Source organism: Aquila chrysaetos, chromosome Z (genome assembly GCF_900496995.4).
Source record: "Aquila chrysaetos chrysaetos chromosome Z, bAquChr1.4, whole genome shotgun sequence".
Lineage (NCBI taxonomy): Eukaryota > Metazoa > Chordata > Aves > Accipitriformes > Accipitridae > Aquila > Aquila chrysaetos.
In genome coordinates this window covers 33943093-33968272 of record NC_044030.1, presented here as the reverse complement: position 1 = coordinate 33968272, position 25180 = coordinate 33943093, and the positions used below count along the sequence as shown (strand labels likewise).

Here is a 25180-nt window from a genome sequence, read left to right as displayed (position 1 = left end):
ACGGAGAGAGAGAGAAGGTTGAGAAGGAAACTGATGTGTTATTCAGAGGTACATGGAAGAGGGGGATGGGACATTTTGTAAAGAATCTGCAAAAAAGTATATGGCAGCCATACCACAAAAGGACAAGTAACTGTCAGATACAGATGGCCTTCCAGAAGGGTGGGAGGAAGGAAAGAAGATACTGAAGGAAGCAGTAGGAAGGAGCAGGGCTTCTTACAGAACCTAGGGAGATGTGGAGGATGGATGAGGAAATTAAAGCAGAATGTGTAATTGACTTATGGAGCTCACTGGCATGCTGACTCATTCATTAGCCTGTGGTCATTTGGCTGTCAAAGAGAACATGCAAGTGGGCATTAGTGGGCTCCCTGGCAGGGAGTGGGGAGCAGGGAACAGAAAGCAGGGAAAGAGACCAGACACACAAATCCTTACCCTCTCTTGTTTGAAATCTGCAAAAGCACCATCTGCATATTTCTGCTTGCTCAAAAGCTGCTTCCTCCTCTCCTGACGTTTGGCACGCTTCTGGAACTCCTCGTTGTGACCATTCAAGTGTGCAGTCAGCTCTGCCGTGCTATGCAATTTCGTATCACAGTGCTTGCACTGGTAGACAGGGTTCTGAGAGCGGGTGCCACTTCCCAGTATGGTAAAGTCCCTCTTCAAATCCTTGCTGTGGTGGTCAGTGTAATGCATGCACAGCAGCTCTGCTGTGCTGAAGGACAGCTTGAAACATTTTATGCACCTGAAGGGAAGCCACTCAATTTCCTGAGCCTCAGTCTCCACCTCAGGCTTTTCAAAGTCATTCCTGTCCTCAGCTGGAGTTGGCTTTTCATGCTCATCGGCATACACTGCAGTGAAGTAACCCCCCAGCTTGCTCGCATGCTGCTTCTTGGGGAAAACACCAGGGTGACGCTTCATGTAGTGGGACACAATACCCTTTTTGCTGAAGGACTGGAAGGAACAAAGCGAGCATTTCTTCTTCTCTACAGCCCTCCTCAGCTCCTCACTTAACTGAGGAGTGTCATCCTTGGGAGGGGATGGAATGATCACTTTATTGGGTTTGTCGCTTACCGTCCTGGAGGCTGCTAAGCAGTGAGTGTAGTAAGCATCAATGTCATGTCTTTTCTGGTAGTGTGCCGCAAGCCCTTTGCGGATAGGGTTGGTGTATGAACACAAAGCACATTTGAAGAGGTTGTTCTTGCCCTCTGGCTGTGCCCGGACGTTGTTATGTTTGATGCGGTAGTGCCTAGCTATCCCCTTCCGGGTGGAACAAAAGTATTTGCAGAGCTGACACCGGAAAACAGTGTGAGACACTAAATGAGAACTGGAGAAATGAGGTGCTGGCACAGAGACTTCTCCAACATCCTCAGCAGCAATTTCTGGGGAGGCCTTGATTTCAGTCACCATGTCTGGCTCCACTGACGCAGACACCTTTGGTGGTGACTGGGCAAAAACATCAAATTCAGGTTGATTGTGGTATTTCTCATAGTGAATTTTCAGCTTCTCAAGTGTTCCATGTGTGTAAGGGCAGAGTTTGCACCGATAAGCACCATAACCTTGCTTGAAAATCCTACTTGTCTCTTCCACGTCATTCTGAGCAATATCATTTGACTGCTCCACATCATGCACAAAGTCTTCAGCAGTGACCTTTACTGATGGGTGCCGTTTCTGGTAGTGTGTGAGAACGCCATGAATACGTGTATTAATGTATGGGCAATGTCTGCATTTATATACAGCCCCTGGGTTAATGTCTATATCCTGAGCAAAGTCCGCAGCTTTCACCTTCATGCCAGGATGCTTTTTGCCATAATGTGTCAGGAGACCATGCAAGTTGTTGTACTCGGACTGGCAAACTGTACACTGATATGGAGTGGAGGAGATAGCAGGGTTTGCAGAAGCCAGCTGGACAGTTTTTTCTTGGGAAAGGCTGGGATCTTCTGCACACTCTGCATCCTGATCCATCTGTGATGTTGTTATCTGGTCCTCAGAATCCATCCTGGCCCCAGCTTCATCGGGCTGTGGGATGGATTTCTCAGCAGCATCTTTCTCCTTAATGATATCTAACAACACAGATTCATCTCCATTCATGGCCCAAGGGTGAAATGCTTGGTAGTGATTAGTAATATCCCAAATGGAAGATGCTTCAAAAATGCAGTCTCTGCATTTATAGGTCTTTATCTCTGTTGGCATCACTAGGGCAGGAGGGGAAGGATCGGGACCTGCCCAGAGTTTAGTTGCCATATATGTATAGTCAACATAATGCTCCGGATGTCTCCTTTGGTAATGCACAAGCAAACCACTTGGCTCTGTGTGTGAATAAATGCACCATTCACAGTGATAACCAGCTTCTATCAAGCCATCCAGAAATGCCCATCTCAGAATGGATGTGACGGTAGCCTTCAGATTCGGATGGTCTTTCTTAATATGCTTCCTCAATGCATAGAAGTAAGGTGATGTGTAGCTACACTGCCTGCATTTGAGGGCTCTCAGCTTTGACTTGTCCCGTTCAGTGCTGGAGGTGTGAGCAGGCACGCTGCCAGTTGATTTCTTCTGGCTGCGATCACAAAGGCTTCTAATGGTGGCTGTATGCTGCCTAATCACATCTGCATTAGCTTTGAAGTCACGATGCTTCTTTTGATAATGAATGAGCACACCTTTCACAGTCCGATTTCCATAATCACAGTGTTGGCAGAAGAACATTTCATTCTCGGGAGGATTCACAGAGGTCTCAGATCCACCCCGGTTCAACTGCTGCATTGACACTGGTGGCCTCTGAATACCAGGTGGCAACTCACCAGCCCTCATCATTGCTGCGGTGGGGGGTGCCTGTCTGATATATTTGGCAGTGACCTTTATCTCTGGGTGCCTTTTCTGGTAGTGGACAAGCACTCCCACAACTGAGCGGTTGCTGTATGAACAGTGTTTGCAATAGTAGAGTTCAGTAGCAAGGTCTGGGGGTGGTGGGGGTGGAGGTGGAGGTTGAGAAGCCAAGTTGGACAATTTTGGGGAGACGGGTGTCCCCAACTCAAAAGACATCTGAGCCAGGGCAGAGCCCCTGTCAACCGAGACTACACGCATAGTCTTCTGAATTCTGAAATACGATGCTTTTTCTTCAGGGTGCTTTTTCTGGTAATGCACAAGAACTGAATGCATGTTAGGGCTTGCAAATGAACACACATCACAGTCATAAACAACCACAGTATTGACTGAAGGTTCCTTCTGATTTTCACATTCAGAACTAAAACTCTTGGCGGCACTTTTGTTAAAACCAGCTGGCACACCAGCCCCGCGAGCCACGGGGGTGGAGGTTGCCATAGTTTTTGGAGCAGAATTCAAGATCTCTCTCAGTGTCTGAGACTCCGTGTTCAGCCCTTCTTGCTGCTCAACAACGTAGCTTGAAAATATCATTGCATTGTTAATTTTCACTGTGGGATGCATTCTTTGGTAATGTGGCATCAGGCTTCTAACATTTGGGCTTGTGTAAGAGCAGAAGCGGCAGCGGTAGATCAAATCAGAATGATCAAAGTTCAGTACATTCATAGCTTCAGGATGATGCTCTCCGTAATGCTGCTGCAGGTCTTCAAAGTTTGTGTAGTCAATGTAGCACTCAAGACACCGGTATACTGCACTGTGATCATTGGGATCCAGGATATACCTAAAGCTGAATTTAATATAAGGATGCATTCGCTGGTAGTGGGTGCTAACACTCCTGGCAGATTTGTTGCTGAAATCACAGTGTTTACAATAGTAAAGCCTGCCAGAGTCATTAAACTCTGAATTCTCATTGTTCTGATCAGTACCATACATGTTTGACTGGCTCCCCAGAACAGAGGCATTAGGGCTCTGATGGTCCTTCATGCTGACAGAAGAGTAATAATCTTCCTCATCTTCAGATAAAGTGAGCTCAATCTCTGCTCCATTGGTGGAATTGTAGTCATGCTGCATGCTTCTAAAGTTTGTCTCCTTCTGGGAATCATTAGCCTCTCTGCCCCACATTTGCTGGGGTGCATAAGAACTGGAAACCTCTATCATTGGTTCTGTTTGCTCTTCTTCTCTGTCTAACTCCACTTCTATCTCCACCTCATTGTCCTCCTCCTCCTCATCATCATCCTCTACATTAATCACAGCATCTTCTTGCTGTTTGTTTTGGTTGATTTTGCTCTGCAGGTTGCTCGCTATTTCATCAATTCTAGTTCTCTTTTTCACTGGAGAGAGATCTAGAGGGAAGTCATTTGACACCTTCCTAGGGGCTTTTGCAACAAAGTTATTTTTAGATGAGAGCCCAAGGATGGAGGTCTGGCTCTTCTTCACTGTGCTGGAAGAGGGGTGAGCATCTGCCTCACTCTCTTGTGGTACGTTCGATGGCGGTCCATCATATTTTGGCAAGTTGTCACAGAATGAATGCTTGTGCTGCTGATGAACTCTGAGGCCTTTCAAAGTTGTGGTGGAATAATTGCACATTGTGCACTTGTATGGATGCTGTGAATGGGGCTGGGGTGACTGTTGCTGCTGTTGCTGCTGTGGCTGCACAGGTTCCATCATCCCAGTTGACTTCCTGCCATTTATATTTCCACTCTCGTAAGACACTGTGCTGTCATTCAAAGAAGAGGCAATGCTTTCAGTCTGAGAGTTCATAGTGTCCCAGTCTGATGCTGTTCCTGTGTGACACTGCTTGTGGGCACCAAGCTTTAACGAACTCTTGCAGGTGAAAGGGCATTCATCACACTTGTACACAGCTGTCTTCCCAGACAGGTGAATGTTCTCAATGTGACGGGAAATGCTTCGGCGGTGCATTGTCAGGAAAGGGCAAAAAGGACACTGGAACCTATTCATATACCTTCTAAAGGGAATTCCCTTTGTTTCCAATAGTTTGTTGCCATCAGATCCCATCAGCTGCTCTGCAGACATTCCTGAGGTCTGGTGATCCATGGAGTTCAAGCCATTCTCGCTGTCCATTTCATTTAGCTCTTCATCTGAGCTGGAGTCATTTAGCATACTGCTTGTTTCCAGGTCAGCAGAAGAATTCGTCATATCAGCAATTCCATAGCGGGATCTGTCAGACAAATTAACCATGCCCGAGTTGTGAGGTGACTTAGGCTTCATTTGAGGGTAAGACACAGAAGAAAACTTGGAAGATGTGGAAGAGTTGGGCCTGATAAGGGAATTGCCTACAGAGCTCCTGAAGTTTGAGACATTAGCATTCGACATCTCACGTCCTGTTGTATTCATGGATATATAATTGGAGTTTGGAGAGGGATTCTGGGCAGTTTTACTCTGTACATCAGGTGCACTGGTTCCGTCTTGTTGCTGCCTCAGGCTTGACAGTATTTTTACCATGCTGCGGTGCTTCTTCATCATGTGGTCACACCAGCGCTCCCTTCGAGGTGTCTGGTAGCTGCACCATTCACAGCAAAAGTTGCCCCTAGACTTTGTCAGGGGCTTGACCATGGATTCCAAAATGCTCCGCTCTACCACCTCTGCAGGCAGTTCCTTGCAGGGTTCCTGCACTGGCACAGAAGCAGACGTTGATTCAGACATAGCAGCGGCAGCAGTAGGAGGAGTTGAACTCTCTTTCAGGTTGTTTTTGTGATACATTTTCTGGTGCTTAATAATCCTTGCACGCCTGGGTGACTTGTAGGTGCAGAACTGGCAACTGAAAACTTTGCCAAACCCTTCATGCATCATGATGTTGTAATTTAGGGGACCAGCAGTTGGTGGCCCCACTGAGCTCCCCCCAGCCTGTGCTCCATGAACCTTGCGTGTGTGCTCTATGAGGAGGTTTTTGGAACGGAAGTAACGCACACAGAACTTGCACTGGAAAAACTTGTTGGTTGGTTTAGGATTTGGAGCCATGTGCTGACCATAGAAAGTCTGGCTCTGACTATAGTAACTTCCAGTCCCCATCTGACTTGTTGCATTTTGCCCTAAAATGAGAATTAAGGTGTATATGTAAATAAATAAAATGAAACAAAGAGGCTTTTTTTCTCCACCCACCCTGTATGCGTAAGAATGCAACCACATCCTGAACAGATAATAATTACACCAGGATTCCCTCATTTATTTATGGTGAGACCTACATTATCAGGCAATGGTAAGAAAAATTACCATTATGCACAATTTCTCCATATATATGACCGTGGTGTACAGTTTGGGATAGGTAATTTCCAAAATAATCTTCTTGAGGAAAAAAGAAAGCTAGTACACTAATAAAGTTGAAAATTTTAAGGTGGTTCATGTTAGCAAAGAACAACCATGAAAATCTGAAAACCCAAAAGCAATATGAAGAACTACATGAAAAGCAGCTGGGAAATAAAACTATCCTTCATGCTTGCATGTACACAAAAAGCCATGGTCAGAACCAATATGGCTGAAGCTAGACATCTGCTTTGCTGACACAGCAATAAAGATAATGTGAGTTTTTAAAATCACATTAAAAGTAGAAACTAAAACACACTGAAATAAGCCACATGTAAAATAGGGCATTAAGAGTTGAGATTAATCCAGTTGAGATTTACCTGCTATTTCATCTGCAATTGTAAATTCATCCTTTACAGATGAAAATTCTACCTCGGTCTGGTTGCTAGCATTCATGGAACCAGACCTTGGCTGGCTAGGACTTTCCTCAGAGACATCAGTTGGCTGCAGAAAAGCAGTGTGAACATCCTGAATGTGAGCTTTTAGGTCTTCATAAGATGGAGCTCGAAAATCGCAGCCATCACACTGCAGCACCTCCATGGTTCAGGGATGATCTTTTACATTAGGAAACTCTGCAAGAAAAACAGGTGAAGGAGAGAAAAAAGAGATGTTTTACAGCAATGCCATTGTAACAGATCCTGAAAACAGGTAATACCAAGCTTATGATGACTCAGTCATTTCCAGAGATTCCACAAATACTGCGGTGTAAAAGTCAGTCTTTGCTTACCATATTAAGAGGCATCAATTCAGATTCACATAAAGTCCTATCTAGGTAGCTCACAAGTTGCTGACTCAACTCTACAAAGTCAACTTTCTGACAAGTGACTATTGATTCAATGGACTTTGTCCTCATGGCTTTTCCATTACACAGGATAAGGCTGCTGCTCAGAAGTTTGCTTGTTCAAAGACTGCAACCCATATGCTAGAGAAACAGTACATTACTCCCAGTCTTGCACTGAAATTCACAATCGGAAGACAGTGGCTTCGAACCTTCCTGGAAGTTGCCAAGTCCTGTCTAATTCACTACCATAGATCAAAAGCCTTCACAGGAAGAAACTTGCCTTTCTTCTCAACATCCTATCAGTCCTGACGTTGATGGAAACCTAGACATAACTACAATGTGAGATGCAGCTATATGAACCCCAGGCAGAATGCTTTGCTCTGCCCTACTTCCACCAAGCTTTGTAAGGGCATCTCTGTTCTTTGATAAAATGTTTACAGTTTCATTTTAGTCTATTCTGGGGACATGACCTTTGTGCGTTAGCAGGCTGGGGGCTGGAGAGGGCTGGAGAAGAAAAGGACAGCAACAGGAATAGGAATACTGAAAATGGAAACGAGTTACAAAGACTCATGACTTCCTCGATTTATGCAAAAGCCCTGCACAGCTTGAAGTACAAAGCAATATAAAAAAGGGTAACATGAAGCATGGTGGTTCAGCTTGTGACCAATTAATCCTGCAATGCAGTTGTATGTTTACACACCATCATGAAGGAGAAGAGATCCAATGCACAAGCAAGACAAAGACTTAGACCCTCCTACCCTATGCAGTACTTGGGCACAAGAGCAACCTTCCAATGTTAACAAAGGAATTACTTCTTTAAGCATCCATGTGCTGCACTGGGAAAGGATGATAAACTGAGCATTTCACAAGGGCAGCCCAAAGCACTGAAAATTCCATGTGTTTATTGTATGTAGGGTATGAAGCTACTTCCACAGTGAGGAGAAGGCTCCAAAAATTAGGGCACAGAAACAAGTGAGGGTAATGCATTGGGATTTTATATGAAAGAATGCTTCTTCTGATAGCCTGCTAAAATAAACTTCTAGCAAGTCAAATTCTGGACAGCCTAATCACAGAGGCTCCTCACATATTTACCTACGTTACTGTGCAGGCTGCACTGTGTCCTTTCTCTCCCCCCACTCCCTCCCACCACCAATAAAGAAAATGAACGCTGCACCAGCTTCTTTTCAGCTAACAAAGTTACAATAATCGAGATACTCAAGCTTTTATGTGCAAGCACCAGACCAAATTGTGTGGAAGAGGTTGCTATCTGCTCTGGATCAAATTACAGCAGTGAGTGAAGCCCCACCCCACGTCTCCTTTAGCACAGTCCATTAGACCTGAAAACAAATTTTTCCATGGAGCAGACGACTCCTGCATTTAGAGCACTTCACAGAAAAGCAGATCATCCAGTTTTCACTACCCATCCCCCAAGCTTAGTCCTTTCATCTCAGCCAAACAAGCCACAGCTCTGCTGAATGTGTTTATCACACTTTCAAGAGATATGAGCCCCTGCGTCACTGAAGCTTTAAGACTCACTAAGCTGCCCTAGTCCTCTGAGCTTTGGGAGCAGCCATTTTAGCTCAGACAACTCCTGCACTCAGAGGCTCAGAGCTTCTCGCCTGTGCACAACATGGCCTCACTTATCTCAGCTTCATCTCAAGCACACCAGGCTTTTTTTTTTCTTCCCCCTTTTTTCCTCCTCCTCCTTGGGTGATGCTTGAAAAATCAGCATCCCCAGAACACATCTCCCCTTCTCCTGCATGACTTGTCCCCCAAATCGTGTTGCTGCAGTCACCCTGCACTGCCCAAGGCAGAACCTTCTTTTCCTGAGCAGATTGCCTGCAACCATCTCCTAGGGTTGGTTCCCCTGTCCCATGGATGACAAATGTGATGGTTCATTCCAGAAACACAGCATTACACCGTCAAGACACTGGTCCAAGCTGTCTTACAGGCAGAGGCGACACACAGCTGAGCCCCGGGGGGGGGGCGGGTGGCCGGGGAGGGGGGGTAGGCGAGGGGCCTCCAGCCTGCCCTGTCACTGGGGAGCCCTCCTGCTTGGCGCAGAAGACACACCACCCCACTCCCCTGCCAGATTCCAAAGTCTAATGACCTTTGTTAATCACCAGCCAGCCTGTCTGCATCAGCAAACCCTGCCAGCAGACACACCCTTCACACAAAGGCTGTAGCTATGCCTTTTAAGAGAGGTTCTCTGAAAGCTCCATTGTGTAGAAGAGAGGAAAAACAACACACACACACACACAAATCTCGCTCTTCCCCACTCATGCCCCCCCCCCCGGAAAACTTCAGACCCTTTAGAAACACCACCACAAAACACTTTAAGCTCCTTTCTCTTCTGGAAACTTCCTCCAGCTTACAAAATAGAAAACCAAAAGGGAGAGCAAACCTGAGGTTCTGAAAAAAGATAATCTTGGCAGCTTCAAGAGGTAAAACCCACCACCATCCCCATCTCCAGCAGTCGTGATACACTGATCCTTGAAGAAGGTATCCTCACGGATGCTGGCTGCTGTCTAGACAATCTTAAACCAACAGTACCCTTCTGCTGCAAATCAGAAGAAAGAGTTGAGAGATCATTAATTGCTGCTGATTACAAAAACTGATCAAGACTTTCTAATGGGTTCCAGCTTGAATCTCAGCATGGTCTGTATCCCAAAGTCAGCACCAAGTCAGAGAAGAGGTTAATCTTACTGCAGCTATGAGAAACAAACATCAGGTACAGCTGAATGGACTTAAATGCGATGTTTTCACCATGCATCACACTGAAAGCAGGATGAAGCATTTTGTAAGGAATTCTGCTCTAGCATTTCCACATTCTTCTTCAAAATTCAGGCATTGCACAAAGGCGAAGAAAACCACAAACTGCTAGTTTGAGCTTATATATCAAAAAACCTGGAATACAACGTGTGTCCTTCTCTCATCTTTTTTGTCTGCATGGGATATGAAACTGAGAGAAACCCACCTACCCACCAGCAAAGAGCATTTTCAAATGCAGATGTTAATACACTGGCAAGACACACACCCCAAGCAAAGGAGCCAAAGCAAGATTTGCATGTTTCCATCATGACCAGCTAAGACAACGCATTCCATAATCCTTTAAATTTTCAAACAGCACAATAAGAAAATTTAGAGGGGAATGGAGGTAGAGTGAGAGAGGAGTTACCAAATCCGCTAACTCAAGAGCAGAAAAGGAAGTCTGGAAAAAAAAACCCAAACAACCAAACACAACCACCATGAAAAGAATCCATAAATCCCACAAGCCCTCTAACATATTCACAACCAATTGCTTCAGACCACATTGCCTACAGATAATGTGACTTCTAAAATACCCTTACTAATGCAATGCTAACCTCACCACACAGATTATTAGAATGCCATTCTCTGACTAATTTGCATTTACAACCTCTTAAAATATATGGCTTTAATGCTTAATATGGAGGTTTTCTCATTTTCCTTATGAGGGGAAAGCTTCCAAAGCATTGGGCAAAAAGATTCTCAAAGCCACAGTTTTAAAGACCTAAGGTGAAGTCTCAGATTGTCTTTGACATCCTCCTCCACACTCATAAATGTGTGAGAACATCAGAGACACAGTTGCATTAGATTTCTAGGTTTTTAAAAATCCAAAACAAAAGATAATTGTGCTTGTTGAACAACAGTCATTACAGAATTTGGCAGCAGCCAAAGTAGTACAAATCATTATGTTTAAGTTTGGTTTAAAGCTTCAAAATACAAAATTAATTGTGAAGCCCAAGGCACTGACCTCAAAATTGAGCTTCTGCGGTTTGAGTACCCATCCGTTATATTTTGAGATGGAGTCAGCAGAGCTTCTAGAAGTTAAGAATATGCACATGCACAACCACAACTGAAAAGGTCAATCAGACCACACACACTATGTGAACTTCCAGCTCAGTATTAGTAACATCTCATGTAAACCAAAGAAATCTTCAGTTCTCCAACCCTTCCTTCAGTCAGATCATCAGAGGCATCTTCATCCCTACCTCATACACACAGGTTGCACACACAACTTTCATTTTACTTTGTGCCCCAAGGTGGAGCTGAAAGAAATTTCTTCACCAAAAGGGTTATCAAGCACTGGAACAGGCTGCCCAGGGAAGTGGTTGAGTCACCATCCCTGGAGGTATTCAGAAGACACATAGATGTGGCACTTAGGGACATGGTTTAGCGGTGGACTTGGCAGCGTTAGGTTTATGGTTGGACTCAATGATCTTAAAGGTCTTTTCCAACCTAAATGATTCTACGCTTCTATGATGTTACACACCCCATCACACCAGCAGAAACACTCCCAAACCCCTTTCAACTGGACAAAGTTCCCCTGGAGATGCAGTGTGTGTCAGGGCCCTGAGGGCACCCACAGGCCTCGCTCTTCCTCAACAGCCCTCCTGGGGCTCCCCCATGGCCCAGGATCCCATTTCATGCCCTAGCACCATCAGCCCCTGCCCCAGCAATGCCGCCCTGCCCTGGGCCCCCTGCCGAGCCAGGCCCACCGGCAGGCCCGCAGCCCCGCCAGGCCCCAGGGAGGTTCCCAGTGCCCAGGGCGGAGGCTGCCCCTGGGCCTGACCTGCTCCTGGCTCGGGCAGTGGGAGAGGCCCTGGCTGCCAGGCCCTGACCTGCCTCTCCATGGGGACCCCCAGCGGCTTCCAAGCGGCACACTGGGTCAAAGCAGACTGGCATGAACAAAATGTCTTAGCAGAGGCTGGAATCACGCACCAGAGTGATCTTTTTCCTTCAGAACATGCAGGAAGCTTCAGTGTTGATCTGATCTCCCTGCTGCCTTTTTCTTCCTGTCAGACATCAACCTACCGGAAATAAACTACCAAACACTACAGCAATGTGATTCACAAGCAACTAATTAGGGACATGACAAGTTTTCAAATTCCCATAAGTAACACCACAGACATTTTTCCCTGCCAGAGAAGCCTGGGTTTTACAAGGCAGCAGTGCCTACAGCTGTGGCAAGGAACTTCCAGCCATGCCACCTGGGCTCCTGGCCATGTTCAGCTCACATATGATGGAGCTGCTGCTGAGATGTCCTTGGGTTTGGGTTTGGCTTGCCCTTTTTCTTTTTGTCTTAAACGCTTTTTACAATGTAAGATCACAACACGGAAAATTAGGACTAAACCAGAAAAATCACAGGAGCAATGCAAACATTTATACATTTGAGAAACTGGAAACCTGAAGGCTCTTCTACCTGGAGGAAGCCAGCCTCATTTTCATTTATGACAAAAAAACCCCAACCCATAATTAATGAGGAATTCAGAGAATATTCAAAGAATTCACCTCTCAGTTAGTGTCAGGCAAACCTACTCAACTCATGCGTCTTTTTCAGTGACCAAATTCCAGTCAAGCCACTGGGATTCTTGGTCCTCTGAGGGTTGTCTGTGGAGTTACTCCTCCAAGCTGGTATCAAAATAAACCAAATTGAAATGTCGTTTCTTTTTTCACTCTTTTTTTTTTTTTTTTTTAATTTGATTGAACTGGATTTTCATAGAACTCCATGGGTTGGGTTGCAACGGTCCGCTCCAATATACTTACTTTGTGGTTCATATTTTCATGTAAAGGACTTACGGTAAAATTTTATCACCTATTACAGCTTTTATTATCAAGATGTCCATACTGATGTCCAGTTTTGGGTTGTTTATTACATTTTGAAACTCAACAGTTACACCCATGAGAAAAATACATTTTCTGATACCTGTGATCCTGTTGCCCATTTCTTCCAGTTAATATTTCTGTTGACCTACATGGAAATACGTATTACAATGTAAGATATTTTCAGGAAAGAACTTCTGTTAGAGGTGTGTTACAACTCAACAGTAAAAACAGTGATCTAAATTGAGCAGAGACGGACTCATTTTTTTCCTAAAATGTATTTATCCAGCCACCTGGAAGACTGTTTGAACCTGAAGTGGGCTCCAGGTCTGATTCCATAAAAAGAGGTCTTCCTACTACACATTCTTTGTACATTATATTCCAAACTTTCCAGAAATCTTCCGGTCATGGAAAACAGGACAACCAACTTTGTTGATCCCTATACAGTTTCTATTTACTTACGTCCCTGAATACATGCATTCATTTAACATACCTGATACCATAGAATACATCACTGTAAAGCTACTGCACAGCTTGCAAAATCTTCTACATTTTAAAGGAAATATTAACCACATTACTCTTAAAGCTTGTGGAAGAGAGGCCAGAAGCATAGATGAGTTTTTCAGTTCAAGAAGAAAATAAGGATTCACAGAACCTCTGGTTGTTTTTCTTTTGGGGAACTTAATACAGAAATACATAAATTACCTGAAATGGGTCCAAATGATGGATACATTGCTATCAGCTCAACTGGTTCTCCAAGACTATGACTTTTCAAAAAATGGAAAAAAAAAAACCCCAAACACAAAAACCCCATAAAAACACAGTTACTGAACATTAATGCATATTAGCCATCTCACTGTAAGAACCTAGCAGAATGAAGGCATACCATAGATTTTACAAGGAGGTATGAAAGAAAAGAGAATCACAGATCAGCACAGTATCAGCTTCTGTGAGGTATCTTGAGGAAAAGACTGCAGTCCCTAGCCTCAAGCAGACAGAGCAAACTAATAGTTGTCTCACTGCAGAAAACACAAACTTCCCTAGCAAGGAAGACAAAAGTCCAAGATGGAATACTTGATCTTTCACCCATGTGTTACTTGCAAGGGAATCAAATCAACAAAGACAATTCAGATATAAGTAACCAAACTACAAAGAGCATCAGGCTGGGGCTTTATTTATTCAAGCTATCTAAATGCTGATGACTCCTTTTCTATTTCTCACAAATAATGTCTTCTTTGTTTGGGCTCCTGAGTCTACATATGTATCTGTTCTTTCTAAAAAAATAAATGAGGAGGCCACCTAAATGCCTAAAGGATACTTTCAAACTTCAAAACTTGTAAAATAAAAGCAGATTGCAAATAAAAAGCCACAACTTAATTAAAAGACAAATTGAGAGTGTCACAGAAAGTATAATTCCGACATTTTTTTGTCTTTCCTTCCCAAAGGTTAGCTGTGAGGCATTACATGATACAGAGCATGGGCAACTGAGTCTTAGGATGAAGAACTTCACCTATGAGAAGGCTCTCGAATATTAAATACTTTTGCTCCAAGCAAAATTAGGATGGATTTTTCTGATCTTCTGAATTACTTTCATGGCAAGTTATTAATCCCTACAAAAATCAGAAAGACTCCAAATATATGTGAGAATCTGAACAACTAAATGGTCAGAGTAGGACCTTTTCCTTTATTAAGTATGGCAGGTACTTAATTTACTGCACAAAAGTAGTTGTGGAGGTGCAAATACAGACACACAGACAGTTTTGTCAAGTTTTCCTGTGGTTCACCAGAGTCAATAAACATAATACTGCTTTGGCCATGTGTTATAAGAACATGCAACAACAATTTTACTAGGAAGGGGGAAATTTTGATCAGATAGGTTCCTTTTTTTCAAAGAATAAACTTAGTTTCCCTTCCTACCAGAAGGTGAAGAAGAAGAGGAAAATGAAAACACACACAAAAAAGCATTAAATCATTTTCCTAGTCAAAACCTTTAAAGAAAATATCTGTTTAAATTCTTCCAGGATTTAAGAGGAAAATGGAATAGCATAGGGCAAAACTCTAGAGTAGAAATGTGGTCTGCTATTTGGTTCCCATTAGATGCTCACAGGAAACAAGCCAAGTCATCCACCTCATTGACACAACCCAACCTCTCAACACTCTTCTGCATAGACATACGCGTTCAAGAGGCAAGTGGGCTGGCCCAACCTAGGAAAACAGATACCAGAGCCAAGCAACTTGGCTTTTGTACCCTGCTCCTTAGTGCTCCCCATATGGCATTATGCAACTGAAAGCAGTGGGTCTGGGGTTTCTGATTTCCAGCCAAGACTGTATTGTTCATTACCTCAAGAAATCCAGTGCCTATGAGTTAAGAGAAGTGCACATGGACTTGGGAGAGGAACATGTCAGTAGGTGGTGCTGAAGAACACGGCAGCACTCTGCCTGAGTACTCCAGAAACAACATAATTCCTTCTCGTGCATTGCAAATAACATCTTCCAGGAGCTCTTTACACAAAGGATGCATTACCAGCCTCACCCTGGAAGAAGCAGGGGGAGGAGCAAGCTCCTCAGGCTGGCATAACTCCAGCAAAGATCTCTTTCTTGCCAAGAAAAGTCAGAGCCGTTATAAAGGGGTCCTGCCAGTGGCAAATCAGATATGACAAACTCAACCACACACCCTGCTAGACCATGAACTGAAGTGGGAAAGAGCAAAGCTGTGACTGAAGACAGAAGAGATTATCTCCTGATGGCCATCTGCCCTTAAATGAACCCTAAAACAGGCTTGCACAGCCTTTAGTGCCTTTAAAAGTAATCTTGCCATTCACCCCAATCTACATGCTCTATTCCATGGTCACTTACAGTGCTAAGTGCTGTAGCTGGTGAGTTGCAATCACGCTTTAGAGAGGACCAATCTTAGTTTGCAAGCAGCATGGTGCTTTTACAGCAGCTAATACAGCTTACAAACTGGTGACAGAGCTAAACCATGGGAATGCGTAAACTGCTGGATTATTTTAGGGGTCACAGAATTTTAATCTTAAGAGATCTTAGACCAACCAACACAGCTGGTTTAAAACACAAGCAGGCACTCTCAGTGTAGTCACAGAGGTGGAAATCAAGTTACTAGCACTCACAAACCACAAATGCCACGGGCAAAGCTCTGCTTTGTGACTGCTGAAAAATGTCTTCAAGAAGGCAAAATAAAGAGAGATTATCGCCATCTTGAAAGACAGATGTGAGACGGTGCTTTGCTGGACACATGTTCCTCCTTAAGTGCAGAGACTGGACCTATGTCATAGCAGTAGTGACAGAGACTGAACTCGGCTGGTGGGGGGAGTAATCTTCCAGGCAAAGATCATTTTCATAATACAGCTCCCAGTTAGGTGGACATTCAAGACTCTCTAAGTAAGAGAAATTCACAGGGCAGTCAGGAACCAAAGAAATGTTGCATGGATCAGATCCAAGCAAGCCAAAGCCCACTGCCTGCCTTTCATCCCCAATGATGCAGCACTCTCCCTCAGTCCATCCTGAGATCTTACATGTTCCAGCAGTACTCCTGTAAAGGGTTACACCCGTGCAGAGAGCATGTGGAGAGGAAGAAAAAGGGCATTCAGAGGAATGGGTTTAACCCTATAAAACCAAAGCGCCAGAAGTCATGTTCTGTACCAGCAAACAAAGCCAAGTAGAACAGCACATCACCTCATGCAGGCCCAAACCCACCTCATGCACGACTTCAATTATAAAGCAGGATCCACGGCTGAAACCCTACTGGAGTACAAGAAAATACTGATTAACAAAGCCTAAAGATTGTTCTGCTTTCCCAGCCTACTCCTCAGAATCACTCGTTCATTTGAGGAGCTCCACTGACATCCTAGCTATTTTAACACCGCCTTTGTCTCCAGCTATCCCTCCCCTTCCCCCAAGCTTCCTGCTATATTTGACATTTGCTGGGCAGCAAGCAGAAGCCTCTTTGTCAGCCAGTTCATTTCCTCAGGTAATACAAATCCATCACTGACCCATTTAAAATGCCAGACAGAATACACAGTTTTATTTGCCCACTGACTCACTCGCAGTATGGCAGCCAGCATCTCTGCCCCAGGTACAAGAATATATACTTTTCCAGTATTTGACAGATTTCCGAATAGTGATTACCACTAGGCTGCCACTCTTCTCCCTGCCCTTTCCCAAAAGATCTTTTCCACCTATGCAAGAAGATACTCTGTCTGTTTGGGACAGTGGCAGCAAGATGCTGGTCCTATACTGATGCCTGAAAAATTATACTGCTGAAAGGAGTAACAAGTTTCAGCTAACACTTATGTTGTCCAAAATACTTTACTTTGTCCCAAATAACTATATATATATATATATATATATATATGTATATATATATAGTCCATTGGATTACATGTTGGGATGCAATATATTCACACTGGAATGCAATATCCTGGGTCCAAATAAGAACCTTGTTTCTTTTACTCCCCCTTTAACCTGCATCTCCACCCACTTGGTCCTTCCAGGAAACAAGTTTTTGCAGTTGGTGTAATATATAAAGCCCAAGTACAAAATACTTAAAATAGCATACTAGCTCAATCATCATCATTTATGTGATACACAGATAGCAGACAGTCTCTAGAAGAAACTAAAGGGAACATTTACAATGCAATTCAAGGCCGGGATTCAGAGTGATCCTAGGATTATGGATCACATTATCTATGAAATGACCAAGTTTAATGGAAGTTCTCCAGCCATAAATTGTTTGGATCAAAGAGGCATTAGAAACTATTACATTAAAAACAGGAAAAAGCTGCTACTCTCTGTCTATAAAAGAAACATACTTTGTTATGCAGGTAATAATTAAGAACAATCTCCCTCACAAAAAGAAAAAAAACACCAACCTCTTGTTAACCTTATTTCTGGTCTTTCCAATAATAAACAGTCCTTTCCCCTGACTACTCTGGACATACTCAAATTAAGGAGAAAACTATTATTAAAGCTGTGGTAAGATGTTGAAGCTCCTAATGGAGTTGTTCTGTCCTAGTTTAATCCTTTTTGCTTTAAATAAGCTGTTTGAGGGTCAGCCACTAAGATACAATTTCTTTTTCTTCCTCCTAAGAAATACCCAGACAGGAAATGGACTATGAAGAAGAAAAAATAACTAAGACTTTCACTGTAATAAGGCCTATGGCTAAGAGGGGCTGAGATTATAACCAACTGCATCCTGCAAAAGCTACAATCCTTGCAAGCATGTAGACATTACAGAACTATTGCAGCTTTTTTCTCTTCTGCAACTACACAACACCTTGTTTTTTTCTGCTGTTGTAAATGCTTTACATTTAACCATTTAAAACTGAAAAAAAATCAAGCATTTTAAATAACTAGGAAGGTAACAAAATCGCATTTTAGAACAAAAAAAAATCAGTTCCCATTGTCCTAAGAATACTCTCATTTTGAAGAAAATGGAACCATTCTTGCTTTACCCTAAAGATACAGGGTGAAAGTTCATAAAAGAGAAATTAGTTGTCAAAACTTTATCCCAGAATACATAAACAATTGCCAAACCATATATAAAGAAAACAATGTCTCTTATGATGAGGGAAGTTCAGTTCAAGACTAGTTTATCAACATAAAAAGGATCTCTTTGCAAAAAAAAATTAAGGGAGACCAGGAACACCCTGTTCTTACATTTTCCAGCCATCCACTCCTTCTATTTAACCCAGTGAATTAAACTAACAACTTCTCATAATTTACAAATAGTTCATTGAAGATTTTAGCTACCTCAGGTCACCACCAATCTGACACCCAGCCATCATGTTTTACTCAAACACTCTGAAATAAGATGGCGTATCTTCATTATGGAAAAAGAAAAGCATAGGACAGACCGCTTCAGAGAAAGTCTCGGGATAAATTAGTTTCCTTAACCTTTGGAAATCTGTGTAACCTGGAAACTGAACCCAAATGCTTGATTTTTGCAAGAAGCAGGATGTAGAAAACTCAACACACTCTGTTTAAAGCAAGGTGAAGACTGGAAGAGATTTTCAGTTTTCCTGGCCTAAGAGAAGAGACTTCTTGGGTAAATTCAAGGTGGAAGGACTTTTTAGAAAGTGCTCATGTATGTGTGTAGTCAAAAATGCGACCTTCTCCAAAGAGGAAAAAAAATGCCCTGAAAAAACCACCAAGATTCTTAGACAAATTCAGGAAAAGGCAGCCCAGTGGCACCTTAGACTTCACCAAGAGTTTGGTTTTGCACATAAATACTAAGAAGCAACAAAAAGAAGCCTGAAGAGAAGCATTAGACAACTGGCCAAGAAATGGCCATCTCATAAGCTTCATCCTCAAAAAATCTCTTATTTCATTGCAAATGCAGGTATGTTATTGAAAATTCATGGGACAGTGGCTCTTCAGGACAGGTATTCCGCTTTTGGCTACAACCAGAAGCCAGTCCATGCTTGGCTCTAGGAAAGCAGTCCAGGCAGTTCTCCTCTCTCCCCATTGGTACGCTAGCCATTGCTTTAGCTGCAGAGAGAGTAACTGCTCCAGGGATATTCCCTCTCTGGAATCGAGGGGACAGAACTCCTTGACTGCCAACAGCTCCACAACCAAAACACAGAAATAAAATGAGGTCATTGTGTATCTGCATATGGAGCAGATCCATTTTGTTCTGAAGGATCCACTTAGTGTTACTGTTCTCACTAGAAGCCCTCTACAACTGACCTCAGCATGTCTTCCTACACTTTCATCAAGCCTCCACACCATCCTGCATGTCACACCAAGCCACGTGGGTGAGAAGAACCAGAAGTGAGGTTGTACCCACACTTGGACATGCTTTTGGACTTAAGAAGGGTTATTTGAAACTGCAATAGCTCTGTCTAAATAACTCTATCGGTAGACAAACCTTGACATTTACTCTGCACGCAAAGTAGATGGAAGTGGGTAAGATATATTTTAAGCTAACAAAGATGGCAAAAACATTTTTAAAAATACCTGAAAAAACGCAGAAGATTCAAGCCCTGTGATGGTTTAAAATACCCAACAGAACTTTCAACCTGATGAGATACAAACAAAAATATACAATATAACGTTCCTTTTAATTAATCTGAAAACTTCAGAACAAATGTTCTGAAAGCAAAGGAACAGTCATCTGGCTCACAATGTTTTCAAAAAAGAGAAAGAATATTCACCTATGGTAATGACAAAGACACACATGCTATGTTCTACAGTTCCAAAGCAAAGAGGTACATAATTGAAATTGGTTTTATTGATGATTATAGAACCACTTAAATAAAGGAAACAAAGTTTGACTGACAGGGAAAGAAGTTACAAACTTCCCAACTTAGTGCTTTCCTAGAGGTACACATAAATACTTCAGGTAGATAAAGTGTCATTGAATCCTCCAGCTCAAGAGGTTTTAAAATACAGCAGGATTACTTCAAAGCACAACCATATAAAGATATTCTTTTTTCTTCTTCTTACTAAAGGAACAAAGATGGAAACAAGCAATTGAGAAAAAAAACCCTGAACCACAAAGACCATAGACTCAACTGTTGTAAAATTGTGTGTCCTCACATTTATGCTGCTTGAAAAGGACAGGAAGCATCTTTTCAACTACACATGGAGAGGAGACATGGACAATCACAGAGATAAACAACACATGTCTCTTTTCAGTAAGAGTCCAGCTAAATGAACAGCCCTTCAGACACAGCATTCAGCAACACCACTTGCCAGTCAGGTCAATCTCCTCCCTGTTTTTTCATCCCAAAAGAGGCATACATGAACCTCATGACACCAAAATACATACAAAGAGTATTTTGAGGCACTGCATTTATATTAGCCAACATCCTTTAACACTATGGAAGAGAAAAAAGGAAGAATGTAATGTGTTTTGTAGTCCATTCTAGACTTTCTTCCCTTTAAAACTCATTTCAATAAAAGGCATTTGTACTTTTTTGTTTCTAGCAACAAGCATTCATTCAAGCGTGGGTTCTTGTTTGCAGGAATGTATGCAGAGTGAAAGATTCACATTAATTTAGGACTTCATTGACAAAAGAGTCTATGCCAAAAGTATACAATCAGTCCTGCAGAAATTTCATTTTTCCTTCTGCTGTTTATGGAACACCAAAGCAAGACGAAAGACAGTATCGGATGTTTCAGGTTTCCATTCCGTTATCACAAGTCATTTAAGTCAGCAGAAGTGACTTGCTCTCAGAGAGAGAAAAGACTGATGTATTCCCCTGGTTTTCAGACAGCTTCAAATTATTGAACAAAATCTGAAGACTCACAACCTGTAGGCAATATGTAAGGAACAAAAAGGCAAAATTAAATATATCAAGTAGCAATACTGACACTCTATTCCATGCAGTTACTATCTATTTATTTGACTCATGCAGCTTCAAGCCACACTGTTGAAGGCTCCCTCTGTGTGAAAAACAGGGTGAGTGAGTCTGCACCACGGAGAACCTTCTTCCTTTACCTGGTAATGGAGAAGCACGGGAAGTGAAGTAGCCTGGCTCCAGGTTGCACAGCTGGTCTGTGGCACAGCCAGGAGCAGAAAGCTGGTTTCCAGTCTCCAACCCTTCGCCGTTATGGCACGCTACCTTTCTGTGCCACTGTCCCTGAAATCCCAGTCCTAACTTCTCACAACTAACAATGAAAGGTTCTCCAGCACAGTGGAAGTTAAAATTTCAGGAGCAGGGGTAAATCATACACCACACACAAGGATATTACTGATGCTCTTTATTTATCTTCATATTTACTTCTTAATTGGAGTTGCCATTTCCAGCTTTCTGCACAGAATCCAGTCCTTTTGCTGAAGAATTTAGGTCAACTCAGCATAATGTCTGCAGAGCTGAGAAGAATATGAGGGGAGACAGAGTTTAGGGATGGTGAACATGGTCTAACCCTCATATTGCTCGAGATCACAGTAGGAGGAGGGACATGGAAAAAAGGGTGACTATCCAAAAAGGGAGTTTTATATGGGGGTGAGTAAGGATATTTGTTCTGAAGGATTGAGAGCTAGAAAACCTGAAATTCTTACATGGCTTGAAAGGCTTTTCTCTTAATACGATTTTGGCCAAACTGCTGAATCCTTCCACTCTTTTCCCAAACTCTTCTAAATAATGGGCAACATATTAATAATTCTTCTGTTCTAACAAATGTCTGGACAAAAAACCCACCAAAACTTACCAGAAGTCATCAAAGGGAATCTTCTTTATAGCACCTTAATAAAATTATTTGTAAGAGGAACGCTCTAAGTCTTCCTCCATGTCTTCTGTAAGCAGGAGATATTCATGACCAAAGAAGAGGAAGTTTGATTTAATCAGACTTCTCTTTCACACGTGCTAGCTAGAGCCACAAAGTGTGTGCACACTTCCACTCCACACTGGCTAACAAAATTTATGAGAACAAACCGGGCAATTAGTTTTCACATGCTGACAGCTGCACCTACCCTTCATTGTTAGGACATTACCACAAACAAGATCCAGATATTTTAAGGATTTAAAAAAAAAAATATTCAGACTGTAAGAGAACCACGTCCTACAAAATCTTTAGGCTACAGCATCACCTTCAGTGTATGTTCAACTAGTATGTAAAGCTAGTATGGTTTCTCTGAAAAACTTCAATAAAATAAATGTCCCAGTTTGAGAGGTGGATGTCTAAGAAAATACAACTTTCCAAAAAATGTGATTAGCCTGTGCCGAGAGCCATGCACAGCCTACCGAGAACTCCTGATCCTCTTTAATGTGAACCTGAACTCTGCAGAAGGAGCTCACAGACACTGAGCAGTCTCTGTAGTAATCCAAGATACTGCTGGCATTCCTGTTGAAGGAAGCATACTGAGCATGCTTCATCCTATGTCTGCAGAGCAGAACCAGCCTGAGCTCTGCCAAAAGCCAAGTGTGTCATGGGCAGCTGTGACTGTTACTTTTCCTGGGCAGAGATACAAAGTGGTAGCACCTCTTCTTTGGTTTTTTTTCCCCTGTAGCTGTCAACTGAGATATACAAACATGCTTGCTGCAGCTGGAAGAAGCCTCCCTAAAATCCAGTTTGCGTTTACAATGAGAAGCATCTGGGGATCAGGTTTTTTTCTGGAAACTGCATCTGCCCACTCCATGCAGTCAAAAGCGTAGGCTCCAATCTTCTAGCACACCAGCTTCAGGCAGCATACAGACAGGTAAGACTGTGCACAGCTGCTTCACACCAGGCCACTGGAGGAACTCTGACCTCCCACCCTTGCCAGCCCAGCTCCCAGTTATCAAGCAAAGTCTGGAAGTTCATATGACATCAGCATTTTGGGGAAGCAGGCAAAAAAGGGTTCAATCTTTCACGTTCTTCATCCCTGTCTACCCCAGAAGTGATCAAGAATTGTATCTTCCAATTTTCTTAGACTGTTTGTCTGAGTAGTGCCACCGTTTCTTTCTTTCAAAAGATCATTCCTTTCTAATATAACTTACCTCACCTTCCAAGCTGTATTCCTGGCATTAAACCTTAAATTTCTGCTTTTCTGCCATAAGTAATTCTTCCTGGTCTATCTACTACCTCCTCCATAGGCCTCTCCTTCTCCAGGTCTTCTAGAAAGATGCAAACTAATCATCTGCTATTTCCACAGCCTAACAGAGAATGATGCTGGTGATGTGTATCTTCAAGGTAGCTCTGAAGTCAAGGGAGCTGGTCTTTCATTTCTTATGAAGATATGTGGCATGCTGGTCACTGAGCACGCAGTATGAAATAAAAGCCACTGCTTTTATCTCTTAAGGAGCACATTTTCAAAAAAGACTGCTCTGCCCAGAACCATTACTCACTAGGGCAGAGAAAATAAGGGGACAAAAGGGAGGCCTGGGAAGGGGCTACAACAGACACCACCAAGAATGACTGACAGTCATCTGGTCTTACTGTCTCTCAACCCTGCTGCTGATGGGGGGCCTCCCATGCACTCCAGAAACTGGTATCTGAGGCTGCAGAAGTCTTAAATTTCTTCCTCTTTCTTTTTGAGGAACAAGACTGCCTTTTGGTTCTCATTGTCTGTTGCTCTGAACTCAGTAACTGATATAACTGTGGTCAGTCAAGATACTGTGTATGTGTGCGTATGTGTGTATGCTATGTCTGGATCCTCAGGAAGGCAGCCTGGTATTTTATTTTTAAACTTTGGCTCCTGTTGCACAGCCCCACATATGATGGCTCCACTCCTGAAGGCTGGATAGTCTTCTGCTATCAGTTTTCAAAGAAAAACAAAGCCATGCAAGCCAATACCACCAAGAGAACAGGAGCAAAGTTCTCTCCTAAAGATTTTTGTTCCCTCATAAAAACACAAGAGATCACAGAAAGATTAAGCCATCAGTGTCATTCCAACATTCTGCTGCTGTATTCTTACAAGCTGCAGAATCTTGTGCAAGTCCCAGTAACTGCTGTGCTTTTAGAGATTTCTTCAGGTTTTTATTTCTAGAAATTTGCTGGAGTTCTGCCAATTTTCCCCAGCTGAGGACCACACCGTTATGTGGATCAGTACTTACTACAGCCTTTTATTATGAAGTGGAGGGTCAAAACAGGACTAATTTTCTCCTTACCTGAAAGCAGAACCTGCAATGGATCTTCAAGGTCTCAGAAGCTGAAGCAGGCAGAACCAGACTTGCTAATCACAGGACTGGTGCTACAGTTCACTCTACCTGAAAAGCCTGCCCTTGAGATGTGTTCCAAAGCTGACAAACTAACTTGCATCATATACCTCTAGCCACCTGCAGTACAAGATCATTTTGGCAGTGAAGCTTCACTGTCAAAAAAAAAGTGGTTTACTTTTCAGCTGAGCACACAGGGGCTGTATCTGTAGGCTTGATTACTAGAAGAAAGGAAACGTTCAAGTTAAAGACAGGAAGGCTCCTTTGCACCCATGCCTGGGACAAAAGATTTTACACAGAATATGGGACAGAAATGGAGAGGGAACTGTTTGCCAAGAGGAAGTTACGTTCTTACCTTAACTTTACTTGCATTTCACAATGGAAGACAGCCACTAATCTCAGTGTTACTTACAGGTTAAAATAGTCATCATTCCAAAACCAAGGAACAGAGGAAACAGCTCAGACCCCTTTCTCCTTCTTTATTCCTGAACTGCTTTGTTCTTCCATTGACTTCTAACTCCTCCAGTTAGAATACTGCAATATAGAATTCTGAATCTTGAAAGCAGTCTTCCAAAACTGAAACTACAAATTAAGAACTGAAAACAATTTGTCAATTGGAGAATCAAAACTCTCCTTCATCTTGCTGTAGTAATTGGTTTATAAAGTTAAAAAGAAAAGCATTTACAGTGAGGCCTCTACTGCAGCATGACCTTCAAAACCAAGCTAATGTACCATTTTTCCCAGAAACTGACTTGTTTGTGCGTCAGTTATCAAAAAAAGAGGCTCTAATGATAGTGCTTATTGTTAAAGTCTTTCATTAGCACAGAAGACAAAAAGAGTTAATCTCTGTTTCCTAGATTTATCATCCTTAACAGACCAAAGTCTAAGATTTTGAGAGGTGTCTAACAAAAAACTGAAACAGATTACTACTGAAAGGGTCAAGACCCTTGAATCTACTGAAATGCTTTCATAATATAATTGGTGG

General features: G+C 42.7%; 1 protein-coding gene across 4 annotated transcripts in view; it reads right to left on the bottom strand.

The window, feature by feature from the left end:
* The window catches only part of ZNF462 (zinc finger protein 462), a 95035-nt gene that overhangs the window by 48672 nt on the left and 21183 nt on the right, over positions 1 to 25180 (bottom strand). For 3 of the 4 annotated variants that reach the window (XM_030003675.2, XM_030003676.2, XM_041120666.1), the window contains 2 exons: positions 6510 to 6761; positions 430 to 5918 (listed from right to left, as the gene is read on the bottom strand). In XM_030003675.2, coding sequence (XP_029859535.1) covers positions 430 to 5918; positions 6510 to 6729 — 5709 coding nt within the window. In that variant the 5' untranslated portion in view covers positions 6730 to 6761. Of the gene's footprint in view, positions 1 to 429; positions 5919 to 6509; positions 6767 to 25180 lie in introns of those variants that run through there. The other variant, XM_030003678.2, reaches the window with a different exon arrangement.